Source organism: Neopelma chrysocephalum, unplaced genomic scaffold, assembly GCF_003984885.1.
Source record: "Neopelma chrysocephalum unplaced genomic scaffold, ASM398488v2 Primary Assembly neopelma1_97517, whole genome shotgun sequence".
In the NCBI taxonomy this organism is placed as follows: Eukaryota; Metazoa; Chordata; class Aves; order Passeriformes; family Pipridae; genus Neopelma; species Neopelma chrysocephalum.
Window position 1 is genome coordinate 1889108 of NW_020926159.1, and position 12666 is coordinate 1901773.

A 12666-nucleotide genomic window follows, 5' to 3' on the forward strand; every position below is an offset into this window, starting at 1 on the left:
GTTCACATTCACCTAACATCCAGGGCCAGGAAAGACAAAGTATGACTGCATGGTCACGGTACTCGTGCAATATTGTGGGAATGCCATGGGACATGTGGTCTGACAGAAACCTGTACCAATGCCAAAAAAAAAGAGATAATTCCAAAAAAAAAAAAATATTCCCTGAGTATAAGCGCAGTGATTGACCCCTCTGAATTTTCTCCAGGGTTTCAAAATTCCTCAAAAATTACTTTCTCCCATCTAATATAGCTCTGGATTTTATCATTTTCAAAAAAATACTCTGTTATCAACTCTGTGACCGTACTGAACAGTTCATATATTATAGTGGGTTTTGTGAGAGTCAGGATCTTGTTGGGGATTAAAGTTTTTGAGGGATGGAAGGTTTTTGGAAGACTCCTTATGAAGTTCACTGTCTACCTTAGGCTCTTTTTCTGTGGTAATCTGCTAATGCTAATGGCATCCAGCACAGCAGAGAAAGATCTTGCACAGTTTTAAAGTTTTACAGATGCAATTATATGTGAGAGTGAGCTGCTAGCTTCCTCCAGTCTCCTTAAAATCATGCACAGATAGACAGACAGACAGACAGATTAAACATTAATCCTCCTAAAAATGTTGTTCCATTTGTGGCCAAAACAGTATTTTATGGCATTCGTTGCAAAGGTCAACCAAAAGTTGTTCTGTACAAAATAGCATCTTCATTTATCTCTTTGAAAAATAACTTCTGCTTCAGTTTCCTTCCTCATATGCCATCTTATTCTTTGTGTAATTGCAAAAATAAATGCCATAGAAAAAGAAAACCTCTGGTACAATCCACTTCTTTTATGTTGGTTCCACAGATCTGGTCAATTATTAATGAACATCTGAGAAGTAGAGATGCCTGATCCAATATGGTTTGGCAAAATAGTTCTTATGCTTTTTCACATGAGCTCAGAAGAGCACATAGTGTGTGAAGGGGCTGCAAGATTTGGCATTATTTATTATGTCAGCAGCTTCACATGGTAAGAGTATTGATCACTTGCCTATAACGTGGGTATTTTCTTCCACTAACCGTTCTTGGAATTAGGCAGCATAATCTTTGACATTTGGCTTGTGGCCTTGAATACTGTATTTATGTAGACGATAAGTGACCATATATTAAAAATCCTGCTCATCATCTGGTATCCTGCACATGTACACAAGCACAGAAAGTCACAGGCCATGCTGTCATTGCAGACTTTGCCCTGTCGCAGCTTTACTGAACTGGTGCTTTAGGAGCATTGATATTTCAGTAGGAGTGCACCTACCCCAGAGAAACGATGTGTTTTTGACAACTGCTGTCAAAATGCCCACCCACTCTCCACACATCTTGGAGTAGTGTTGAAAACAACTTCTCTTCCAGTGCAGATAAAGTCAGTGAGTTCAACACCTATTGTAACAAATTCTTCTCTGCACTCCAAGGCAAATCCTATGCAGGCAGGTTGTCCCATGAGCCCTCAAAAGGCATGATTTGCTACAGTAAGCAATGAACTTAGCTGACCTTGTCCACACCAGAGGCAGCTATTTCTACTAGTACTTGAGTGGATCTGAGGGTGGAAAACTATTTTTGACACCCCTCATCAGAAACAGATCATTTTTCTAGAGGAGGCAAAGTCCCAGTGACATTACAGGGCCCACATGCTGATGTGCAGTGGGGTGAGTTAAGGACATGGGATCATCACTCAGGAAGGCACTTTCTCGTTTTAAGTTCGGAATATTTTTGTTGTGGAATGGTATTTCCTAAAGTTTGTATTGATAATTTCACATATCATAGAAGAAAATAAGCAAACGTATTGTGTGCATGTATTAAATTCGGCAGACTTAATAACAGCCCAGTTCCCCTTTCACACCAGTGCAAATCAAGAGGGGTACAGCTGAAAACTTGCACATGAGAAACACTCATATTTCTGAAAACAGTATATAGCTTCTTCTCACTTCTTCTTCTCACTTAATTGTCATGATTGCCTAAAATACCTAAAAAAAGGTTGTGTCTCTATTGGACCCAGAGCAGAAATTAGGGAGATGAAGGGCAGCATGGAAGGAGCATAATTATGGGAGTACAGGGTGGGCAGCCAGGAGAAGCAAAATGTCTGTCTCATTTACTCTGAGATAGAGAGCAAACAGCTTTCAGACTTACTAAACATTCTGGACACACTGAGAGCTCTCTGTTTATTTCAGATGTGTAAAATGCCATAACTTGCCAGTAAATGGAGCTGGGCATGCAAGTGCATGCATGAAGATAACATATTAGTTACAAGAATTATAATTGTCCTATCATTATCTTTTCTTTCTTTCCTGAACCAGAGTGAATGTGCCATAATCTAGCAAGAATCTCATGATAAGTAATGTCAGAAATAGCTTTTTTTTTCTTTTTTAGTTGCCAACTGTCTATTTAGAAATAACATCAACCCTTACTGTAGCCTTCCACATAAAAGCAACACGAACAGTAATGTCTCTAAGCAAGAATGAATGATTGGCTGCAGATTCTTTACCAAAAAGGGAGTTTATTTACTCCACACAGGTCATAAATTTCCTTAGAAAAACTATCAGTGGTAATCTACATGTGGTGTTTAGTAAATAGAGCTTTCCTCTGCTTCCCTCAGTCCATGTTCTTCAATTGTCAAAAACAGTGGAAGACGGTTTTCTTGTGCCTAAAAACACAAATTATTCCAGCTCTTTAAAATGTAGTGGAAATAATGAGCTGAAAGGCTTGACATGTTCTTCACCAAGATGGACATTTAGACATGAAAATATGAAAGGATAAGGCAAGTAACCTGAAGCAGCAAGTTAGCTAAAGGCTTCCTCTGCTTCTCTTAGGTGAAGCAGCACCTTATTCTGTGAAGTCTCCCATTGAAATCAGTGGAACTGCAGACAGAATAAGGCTCTTCTTTCTTTCTCACCAAGGAGAAAAAAAAATACAAAAAAGAAAGAAAGAGGGTGGGATCTGCCTTTTCATGTAACGGGCTTTTATCAGCTCAGAAATCGCACTAACCTCGGGGTGCCAAGCACAGTATCTTTGAAAGCATTCCAGGGATGGGAAAAGCTTCTCTATCTTCTCCTCTACAAAGAGAAGCTTGGTAGTAATGGGAGCTGCTGTGCTCTTCCAAGAAAGGTTTTATATCTGCTTTGCCCCCTCTGAGGACGTCTTACTTGTTCCCCCTGGATACTTCCAGGTTATGCTGTTCTCAGGCACATGGTGTGACTCTTGGGGATGGTCCTGTGCAGGGCTGAGTTGGATTCAATGATCCTTGTGGATACCTTCCAACTCAGCAGTATCTGTGATTCTGTGATTCTTATGTTTAAATAGGGAAAACTGCTGCATGATCCTCCATACATCTGAGTGACTGCCTTCACAATGAGTTTTGCCATGAAGAGACAGAAGGATTCTCCCTTGCTTTTTAATATGTGCATTTAATAAATTATCTAAACATTTATAAGGTAAACTAGAATAATAGGTTTTGGTATTGCATCACATAAGCTCCTAATATCATAATACTCCTAATATCCCCAAGTCAAAGAACCTCATTCACATTTGAATGTCTAGTGTTAATGGTGAAGATTTTGATTATTCACATTCCTTCTAAGGCCTGACCAGCCTTTGAAACAAATTGTTTAAAACTTATCATACTTTTCATAACTGAACGATGAAGTGCGTTGTGAAAGAAATGTCCAGAATTTGTTCATGACTATTTTTTTCTCTCACTTCAAAACAGACTATTTAAAAAAATCTGTAGAGAATTTTGACTTCTGAACTGAGAGTACAAGCCAGATTTCAGCCTGTAAGGAATTTTTATGGTTGAATTATAGACTTCTAAAAGACACAATTTAAAACTGAACTGCTGACAGTCATTCTGATCATATTTTTTATAAGCCACTATTAACTAGGATGAGACCTTAAAGGAGGAATAGATCCCATCTCTATCTGCTGACTCAAGAGTTTCTTATCCTTTCCTCTAAAACAGTGCAGCCTACTGTCAGGGAGAATGTTGGTCAGACTAGACTGACTACAGATCCAACCCAGTCTAGCAAGCCCAGTGCTGCTATGGAGGCTTTGCAAAATTTAGCTGCCAACTCCTCCGTCTGGACTGAGCACGCGCAAGCAAAACCTCAACAATTTTCAGCAGCTTCTAACGCGGCCAAGCTCGGGTGGATCCTTTTGGTCAAGGGTAACAAAAGGAACTTATCTACTTTTTCCTCTTTATTCTTCTCTTACTCAGTAAAACTTCCCGTCCCAGCTCTTAAATAGGTATTGGGATGAAATTCTAAACTGTCGTGAAACAATGTGTTTTCTCTTAATGCCGATCTTAGAAGCAGCAGAAATATTTCTGCTGCAAGTTTCCAAAAAATTCAGCTTGAAGCAGACTCGGGATTGAAAAGCTCATCCTGCTAGAAACTGGCAACATTACATGAGTGAAAACAAGGTCTTATACTGGAAAGTGGCAGACAAGCTTAACTGCAGATACTGCTGGCAGCTTCACCTATAATATTTTTTCTGCCAGATCTTTGTCTTTTATTACTAGAGAGAATCATTCCTGTGATGTCTAATATTTTGTCATCTGCCCTTATGCCTTGTTTTTGGACTGACATTGTTATCTCCTGTGACTTGGCTGCCAATTCCACAATAGTCCACTAAGGGATTGATCCTGTTCTGCCTCCAAACCCAGGGTCTTAAGGCCACACCTGATGTGGGGCACACACATATTTCTGCTCAAATGTAAGCAGGATACTCAGCATTTTCAGGATTACAGTATGTCATACCATAAATATGATAATATTCTTGATGCTCCGGTCTGGCCTGAGTGAATTTTCAGGAAAGAAAGGACAAAAATAATTTTTATGGTTCTCAAAGAGTTGGTTTGCTGTGTCCATTATGCTTATTCTACATTTGCCATTACCATATGCTTCCTTCTTCTATTTCACTCCTGTGAAACCTGTACCACTTCTTCCAAAGTTATGTGTTTTCATCCTTTTTAGAACAAGCCTGTCACTATTTGGTGTTTTTCTATTGCTTCCAGTCTCGTGTTAGTAACAAAGAATTTTTTTCTGCAATTGATGTTATTGAGAATAGATTTAGAATGGGAGTCCTCACCATTGCAACACAGAGAGAGTAAATGCAAGGATCTGGTGCTGTGCTTGTGGTTGGAAGCATTAAAAACACCTCTCCCACTCACAATTGACTTACATCTTGTAGTATCTTCTGTGTGAGCTTTATGGAGCTTTTATCTGGCCAGAGCGCACTTCATTAGACTCTTAAAAAGCAGCATGCAAAATTTAGGGACTCTGCAAGGTTCCAAATGTATAAAACCTTTTTAATTACAAACAGTTATACCACCCACTTTCCCCACAGTAAGTCAAGGGAACCAGTTTTCACTGTCAAGAGAAAAAATAGCCGCAAAGTTTCTGGCTCATGCTACTTTTATATATGCTGAAATAAGGAAAAAAATAAATTTAAGTTCTCATTTTTTAGCCTTTGTATCTCTAAAACAACATACTGCTTTTATCTGATTTTATCCAAGGAAAAAAAACCTGTATTTTTCCTCTTTATTTACACAGAAGCTGAGAGGAGGATTAATAGAAAGGGACAAAGTTGGCCTTACCATGAAAAAAAAAGTTGTCCCTAACTATGAGGACCCTAACTACTTTCTACAGTTAATTTTTAGTTTGCCTGTTGCAAGCAAAAAAAAAATATATATATAATTTATTTAAGAGAGACAGGCCATACATTTTTCTAATCCTACTACACATCCAGGTTTTTACTGCCAGAAAGCACAGGCCATACTTTCTCTTTCAAATGCTGTTACAAGATGACAAGTGGGCCGAGGTTTCTTTCCATCCCGATGATGACATGGTCGTTTGCTGCTTTAAACCTCACTGAAATACACGCGATTCCAATGGGGCATAAGAGGCTGCAGACAGGGAGGGAAATGGGAGAACTCCACGGTAGGACCCGCACCTAGGCTGGAAGTCCCTGCTTATTAGAGAAGCAGAAAATACATCATTTAGGAAAAATTCAGAAGCAGTAAGTATTTACTTTTTTGCCTAAGTAGTGTGTGTTTCCCTGCGTGCCGTGGAAAAGCCGACAGCTTTTCAGCAGTGACACGGCAGGTTTCCTACCAGCTTTCAGAATTTAAGGATTTTTTTTCCTGGTATTACTGAATGCCGAGCCCTACTCATCTTTGGACTTCTAAGAATTCAACACATATTTTTCCATCTCAAAAGGTATATGGTCATAGTTAATACCTCATTTTATACTGAAGGAAAACTTGCTAGAAGTCTTGTCTGAGATTCCAGAGCATTCAGATCAAATCCTGAGACAGAACACAAGAGTCACAGCTCTCAGTCCTCACTTCCTACTGAAAATACTCGGGGAAAAAGTAGTATTCTCAAGATTGATTTTTTTTTTTAATGTACTCATTTTCTAGCCTGTCTTTCAAACCTTTATGCTTCTGTTTGTATTGGGCACTATAAACACTAAAAACCTGTGCATGGTGCTGAAATATTAAATGCTTTTGACTGATTTCAGGACACAAACTTATTTTATCTGGGCTGTAAATCAACGGGGCAGGGACACAGTAGTTAAACAAACCGTAGTAGTCCATAGTCTGAGTAAGAATGCTGCAGTTACAGAGCTCATTACCACACGCCTACTTAGCAGACCGAGTAACGTGCTAATCTAGAATTACTATTTGTCATACTTAAGAAAAAGCAAAGAATAGCTGGGCAAACAGTCAACTTCCAACCAAAGTGAAAGTAAAGCACTGCCAAGAGACACTGGAGCTTATCTCGCCCCTACTGAAATGAATGGAAACTTGGGCAAAACCTGCTCTAGCATTAAGTTTACTTAAGTTCACATATTTTGGCTCGATGCTCTCTTCACGAGTGAATAAAAAACTTTGGGAAGGTAGATGTTGGAAAGGAGAATATTGGCAATTCCTTCACTATAGTAATAATTGCTGACATTGCTGTAGTCGCTCTGGCTAAAAATATCCGATACAATAACAAACCCAGTGAACCCATTCATTTATTCCCATTTCACAAAGGCTATTTGCATACATAGAGAGGCTCAAAATAAATTCGGTATTCCTCATATTTCCAGCACATTCCAGCCCACCAAGTTGGCATCGAAACTATTTATTTAGGGAACGTCATCCAGGTTAGAATGTTTCATATCTGATAATTATTTTTGATCTGAGCATGCAGTGCTTACAACTGGTGCGTGCTGGGCCTGTGCGTTATAAATGTGATGGTAAACAAACTCCATGCTCTTTAAAACATTATCTTTTTGTCCAAAAGCAATCTAATTATGGCTGTATTCATAACACAGTTAAAAGTGAAAAAGCTAAAAGAAAATTTAAATTGCAGCAAGGGCAGCCGTACTAATGAAAATCCGATTTTGTAAAGTGGATCTGAAGGTGTTTGTGAAGACGTAACTTGCAGCGCAAGCACATTTTTTTCACCAACCTCTTACAATTCTCTGAGATCTTAAAATATGACCCATTTTGCAACTGGTGCTAAAATTCCGAGAAGTTCTGAAATAAAACCTGAGGAAAGCCGAGCAGCAGGGTTGCTCTCCATTTCAGCCAAATCCAAGCCAATGTTCCAGATTATATATATCATAACATGAATGACTTCTTCTGAAAAATGCCATCCAGCTTTTATGTAGGTCCATAAACATTACTGGTACTTTTATTAATTTGTCCATAACCATTTAAATAAAATTCTAGAGCTCTGAGCTGTGATCTGTTCCAGGCTGTAGTAAGTTCCTGTTAAATGTGTAAATGTTCAGCAGAAAGATATTTTTGCACGGAGACTGAAAATCAGCTGTGCCAGATACCTGAAACTTTGTTAGGGCGTTCAGTGGAAAATTTTATTTCGACATTATAAATAACCCTGGACTATTTTAAGTGACCTTAAACTGGTAGCTTCCAATGACTTAGTTTAGTTTATCCTAATTAACTTTTTATTTTATTTTAGTAGGAAGACAGGCAACTGTAACATTTTTGGTGTGACTAATTATAAGTGGAAACGTATCTTCTAGTTTGAAATGAAATAAATCATGATTGTCAGGCTTATATAGCATTTGGTTATAAAACAACCTCTCGCCTTCTTTCTAGTGCTTTTGGAATGGCTCTTACGGAGTGTATTAGAGCCAGCTAAGGAGGGAGTGGAGAAAGCCAGAAGAATCTATAAACACAAACATTTTACCAAAATAATTATGAAAAAAATGTATTTTCTGTATCACAACCGTAGCAAACCAGAGCTTCTGCGTATCTACCAGTCCGTATAGGTGATGAGTAATTGTGCTTTGGAAACGCATGTGGCCACTTCTGGGGAAAAGCGGATCCCTGTGGTTGTCGGGGGAAGCGGGGCGAGCTCAGGAGGGCTTTGCAGTATTATCCGCAAGGATCGGATTTTCACAACGGGGTGGAAAACTTCCAGAGCCCCTCCAACCTTGGACCGGGGAAAGAAAAAAAAAAAAGTGAGGGAAAGAAAAGAAATAAAGAAGCAGAGGGCACAGATCCCTGCGGGGCAGTGGGTCGGGGGGTGCCGCTCCCCGGGGGAGGCGTGGGAAAGCCGCGGAGCGCAGGGATGGAGAGATGTTCGCGGAGCCGGGGCTGGGCGGGCGCGGAGCGGGGCCGCAGCCGCAGCCGCGGTGCGCGGAGCGAGAGCTCTCCCCTGTGACCGATCGGCGGAGCTTGCGGGTTGTTCTGCTGCTCCGGAGCCGAGCGGAGCAGGAGCCGCTGCCGCCTCTGCTCGCACCTCCCCCCCCCGGCACAGCCGGGGTTTGCCCGGGGGGGGGCAGAAATTGGGGGTAGGGGGTGTAGGAGGGCGCGGGGGGCAGCGCTACCGCACGGCGGGAGGAGGGCGCGGAGGATCCGCGGGTGTGGAAACAGCCCCGGAGGTGCTCCCACCACCCACCCGCACACCGACACCCCCGAGCGCCGGGCGGCTTCGCCGGGCGTTTGGCGGAGGATCCGACGGGACAAACCGGCGGTGCCGGGCTGGGGGCTTGGAAGGGCTCCGTGGAAGGGCCGCATCCCGCGCACCCCTCAGCACAGACAGGCACACACACACCGCCCCGAGTCACACACAGGCGGCGAGCAAGGAGCACACACGCAGCGCCGACTTTTTACAAGAAGGTGGAAGTAGCAAGTCGGAGTAAAGCCTTAGAAATTAGAGGGCGGGTTGTGATAGGCTGTTATCTGCGCGGGGAGGCGGTGACACTTTCATACCATTGGGTATGTAAATGCTTTTTAATAAGATCTGCCCTTTTTTTTTTTTTTTAAGGGAGAAAACAAACCAGACTCCCTTTACCTTAATAGTCTGAAGGGGGTTTTATAGCTTTCATTCATTCAAGGAAATGGTTTAGGCTTTAGACTACCGGAGACTTAGCAAAAAACCCTTTGGCACCAGATTATTCTTACTATTATTTTTTTTGCAAACAAGATTTTTCATGCCTTTTTTTTTAAAAAACAAACAAGCCCAAAAGTGTTAATGGAAAAAACCCGGAGAGAAGTGGAGATCCGAGACCGTCTCCTGCTCCCCCCCTTCCCCGTTCCCCTCCCCGTGGGTGAGAGTTTCTCCTCCTGGGGGGGATGCACACTGGTTTATTTATTTTGAAGGCTGCAGAAGTCTGAGGACTGAAGCACCACGTGCTGCTGACTCTCATCAGCATAATGATCGCCTTAGCCAGAGAGTCCTGTATATATAAACCACAAAAACCTAATCATTAGAAATCCCAGCCTCCAAAAACCACATTCAGGACAAAAAAACTGTGGCGTGGGTTTGGTTTTTTTTCCGGCTCCTTCATCTTCCCCGACCTCAACTTCTTGGGACCCAAAAGAAGTTTGTTGCTTTTGGTTGTTTTTTTTTTCATTATTATTATTTTTAACCCGATTTTTCAGAAAGAAAAATAACTCAAATCAAGCGACATTTTAATGATTTTTTTGCTGCCGTTGTTCATCAAGGGCAAAAAAAAAAAAAGCAAGATTTTTCTTCGCCTGTTCAACTCAACGGACTTGGATCCAGCAGCGACTTCATGTGAAGGACTGGGCTGCACCGAGGCTGCCTTTTCCCAGAATTTACTTGGTCATATTTTAGAAATCAGCCTAAGGAGGGGTGTTTTATTGTTGTGTTGTTTGTTTTTTTCCAACTATGCTCCCCGCTTTTTTTTCCCTGGGAATCCGAAAGTTTAACTTTTCTTAAGTCCTGATCCTCCCAAAGGAACTGGCTAAAAAGTCTCTCTTTTAATTATCAGCCCTGTGACTTTCCTCTTTACCCCAACAACTCCATTAACTTTCTTTCCACGCCGAAATCGCTTCGGGAGCACCTTTTTTTTTTTGAGGGGGGAACCACTTTTCCCAAGCCCCTTCCCGAGCTCCCGCTTCCTGAAGCCAAAGGCAATAAGCGGGAGAACCCAGCGGCTCCTCGCTTCTGTCCCAGCGAGGCTTTTTGTTTGCTGCCTTTTTTTTTTTTTTTTTTTTTTTTTTTGTGTGTGTGTGTGCGTGTGTGTGTGTGCGTGTGTGTCCGGAGGAGGAAGATTTCCTCGGAGGAAACCGGGACGTTCCCCTGAACCCCCCCTCTCCTCTCCTCTCCGGGGCTGAGTTACGCTCCGATTCTGGCGGCCACCAGCAGCAGCAGCCCAGGAAGCTGAACCAGCAGCGAGTTCTACTTTTCCCAAGACAATATTTGGAAAATCCGAAAAGGAAAAGAGGACAGGGAGGGAGGGGAAGAAAAAAGGAAAGAAACTCAAGCACTTGAGGGAAGAAGCGGTGGCTAGAAGGAGGGAAAAGAGCAGAGAGACTGTGCGAGAAGGAAGGAAGGAAGGAGGAGGAGAAGCAGCAGCGCTTTGCAGCTGGGCAGAAGCCGGGACCATGCAGTTTCCAGCCGGGCTGTGCTGAGAGGGGCAGCCCCGGACCAACCGCCAGACTCTGCCTCCTTGCTGCTCCGGGCTGCAGGCGCCCCCAGACCGGCATCACCCACCGCCCTGTCCGTCTTTCTTTAAGAAAAAAAAACCCAAAACAAACCAAAACCAGACTGAGATTTTTTTTTCTTCGTGCTTTTAATCCGCTCCTTTTTTTTTTCTATTTTTTGCCTGTTTTGCTTTTTTGACCCTTATCCTCACCCCTTCACTTTTTCACTCACTCCTTTTTTTCGCTAGATATATATATATTATTTTTTTTACAACCCCCCCCCCCCCCCCCCCCCCCCCCCCCCGAGACATCCCCCCCCCCCCCCCCCCCCCCCCCGCCCCCCAATTCGCTAACTTGTGGCTGTTGTGATGCGTATTCCCGTAGATCCCAGCACCAGCCGGAGGTTCAGCCCCCCCTCCAGCAGCCTGCAGCCCGGCAAGATGAGCGAGGTCAGCCCGGTGGTGGTCGCCCAGCAGCAGCAGCAGCAGCAGCAGCAGCAGGACGCGGCGGCCGCCGTGCCCCGGCTGCGCCCCCACGATAACCGCACCATGGTGGAGATCATCGCTGACCACCCCGCCGAGCTGGTCCGCACCGACAGCCCCAACTTCCTCTGCTCCGTCCTGCCCTCGCACTGGCGCTGCAACAAGACCCTCCCGGTGGCGTTCAAGGTGAGACACCCCCCTCCCGCGGTCGCCCCGGCCGGGGATGCTCCCCCTACGCCGCGCCGGCTGCGCTTCCACCCGCAGGGGCTTCTGTGCCAACCCCCGGCCCGCGGTGTCTCCGGTGATCCCCGTCCCGCAGGAGCTTCTGTGCCCCCCCGGCCCGCAGGGGTTTCTCTGTGTCTGTCTCGCAGTGTCGCCGGTGCCCCCTCCTCCCCCGTCCTGCAGGGGCTTTTGTGCCCCCGCGGCCCGCAGGGACTTCTGTGCCCCCCCCGCCCCCCATCCTTCAAGTGCCTCCTGTTTCCCCCAGGTCCGGAGGGACTTTTGTGTCTCCCCCTCCCCGGCCTGCAGGGACTTCTGTGCCCCCCGCACCCCCTCCTGTAGCGTCTCCTGTGCCCCCTCGGCCCCCCCGGGCTCCCGTGTCCCCCCCCCCCCCCCGGGCGCCCCTCCCCCCCCCCCCCCCCCCCCCCCCCCGCAATGCCTCTGGTACCCCCCGGGCTGCAGTGCCTCCTGTACCCCCCCTACCTACCCCAGTCCTGCAGTGCCTCCCCGTGCACCCCCATCCTGCAATGCCTCCTGTTACCCCCGGCCCGCAGGGGCTTCGCTGACCCCCCAGTCTGCAATGACTCCTGTATTCCCGCCCCCCCAAGTGTTCAAGTCGTACAGTGGCTTCTGTATCCCGTCCTCGTTCTGCTGTGCCTCCTGTACTCCCCGTCCCGCAGTGTGTCGGGGTGCACCCCCGCAGTGCCTTCCAACTGCAGTGGTCCCCGTGCCCCGCGTCCTGCTGCGTTTCCTGTGCCCCCTGTAGATCTGCTCTGCCCCCCTCACCCTTGCCACGGCCCCCGTGCCCCCGGAGCCATCCCGTTATCTCCATCCCCGCGGGGCACTGCCGGCGTTGTCCTCCCCGGGACGCCCTGTGCCCCCCTCATCATCCACCCCGGAGACACTCCCTGCGCCCCCTCTCTTTGGGCTTTCCTTTTTTTTAAAAAAAAACCCCAAACCTTGCGTTCCCTTCCTGAGGAAGGGGGGAGCTCAGTGTGGCAAAGTGGGTGCCCCCCCTCTTTCGAGAAACTCAGTCC

At 45.2% G+C, this 12666-nt stretch overlaps 1 protein-coding gene across 6 annotated transcripts in view; it reads left to right on the top strand.

Moving 5' to 3' along the window:
* RUNX2 (runt related transcription factor 2) overlaps positions 1-12666 on the top strand; it is a 226550-nt gene that overhangs the window by 53144 nt on the left and 160740 nt on the right. For 2 of the 6 annotated variants that reach the window (XM_027672658.1, XM_027672657.1), the window contains one exon: positions 11313-11596. In XM_027672658.1, coding sequence (XP_027528459.1) covers positions 11313-11596 — 284 coding nt within the window. Of the gene's footprint in view, positions 1-11296; positions 11597-12666 lie in introns of those variants that run through there. The other 4 variants (XM_027672661.1, XM_027672660.1, XM_027672662.1 and 1 more) reach the window with 4 other exon arrangements.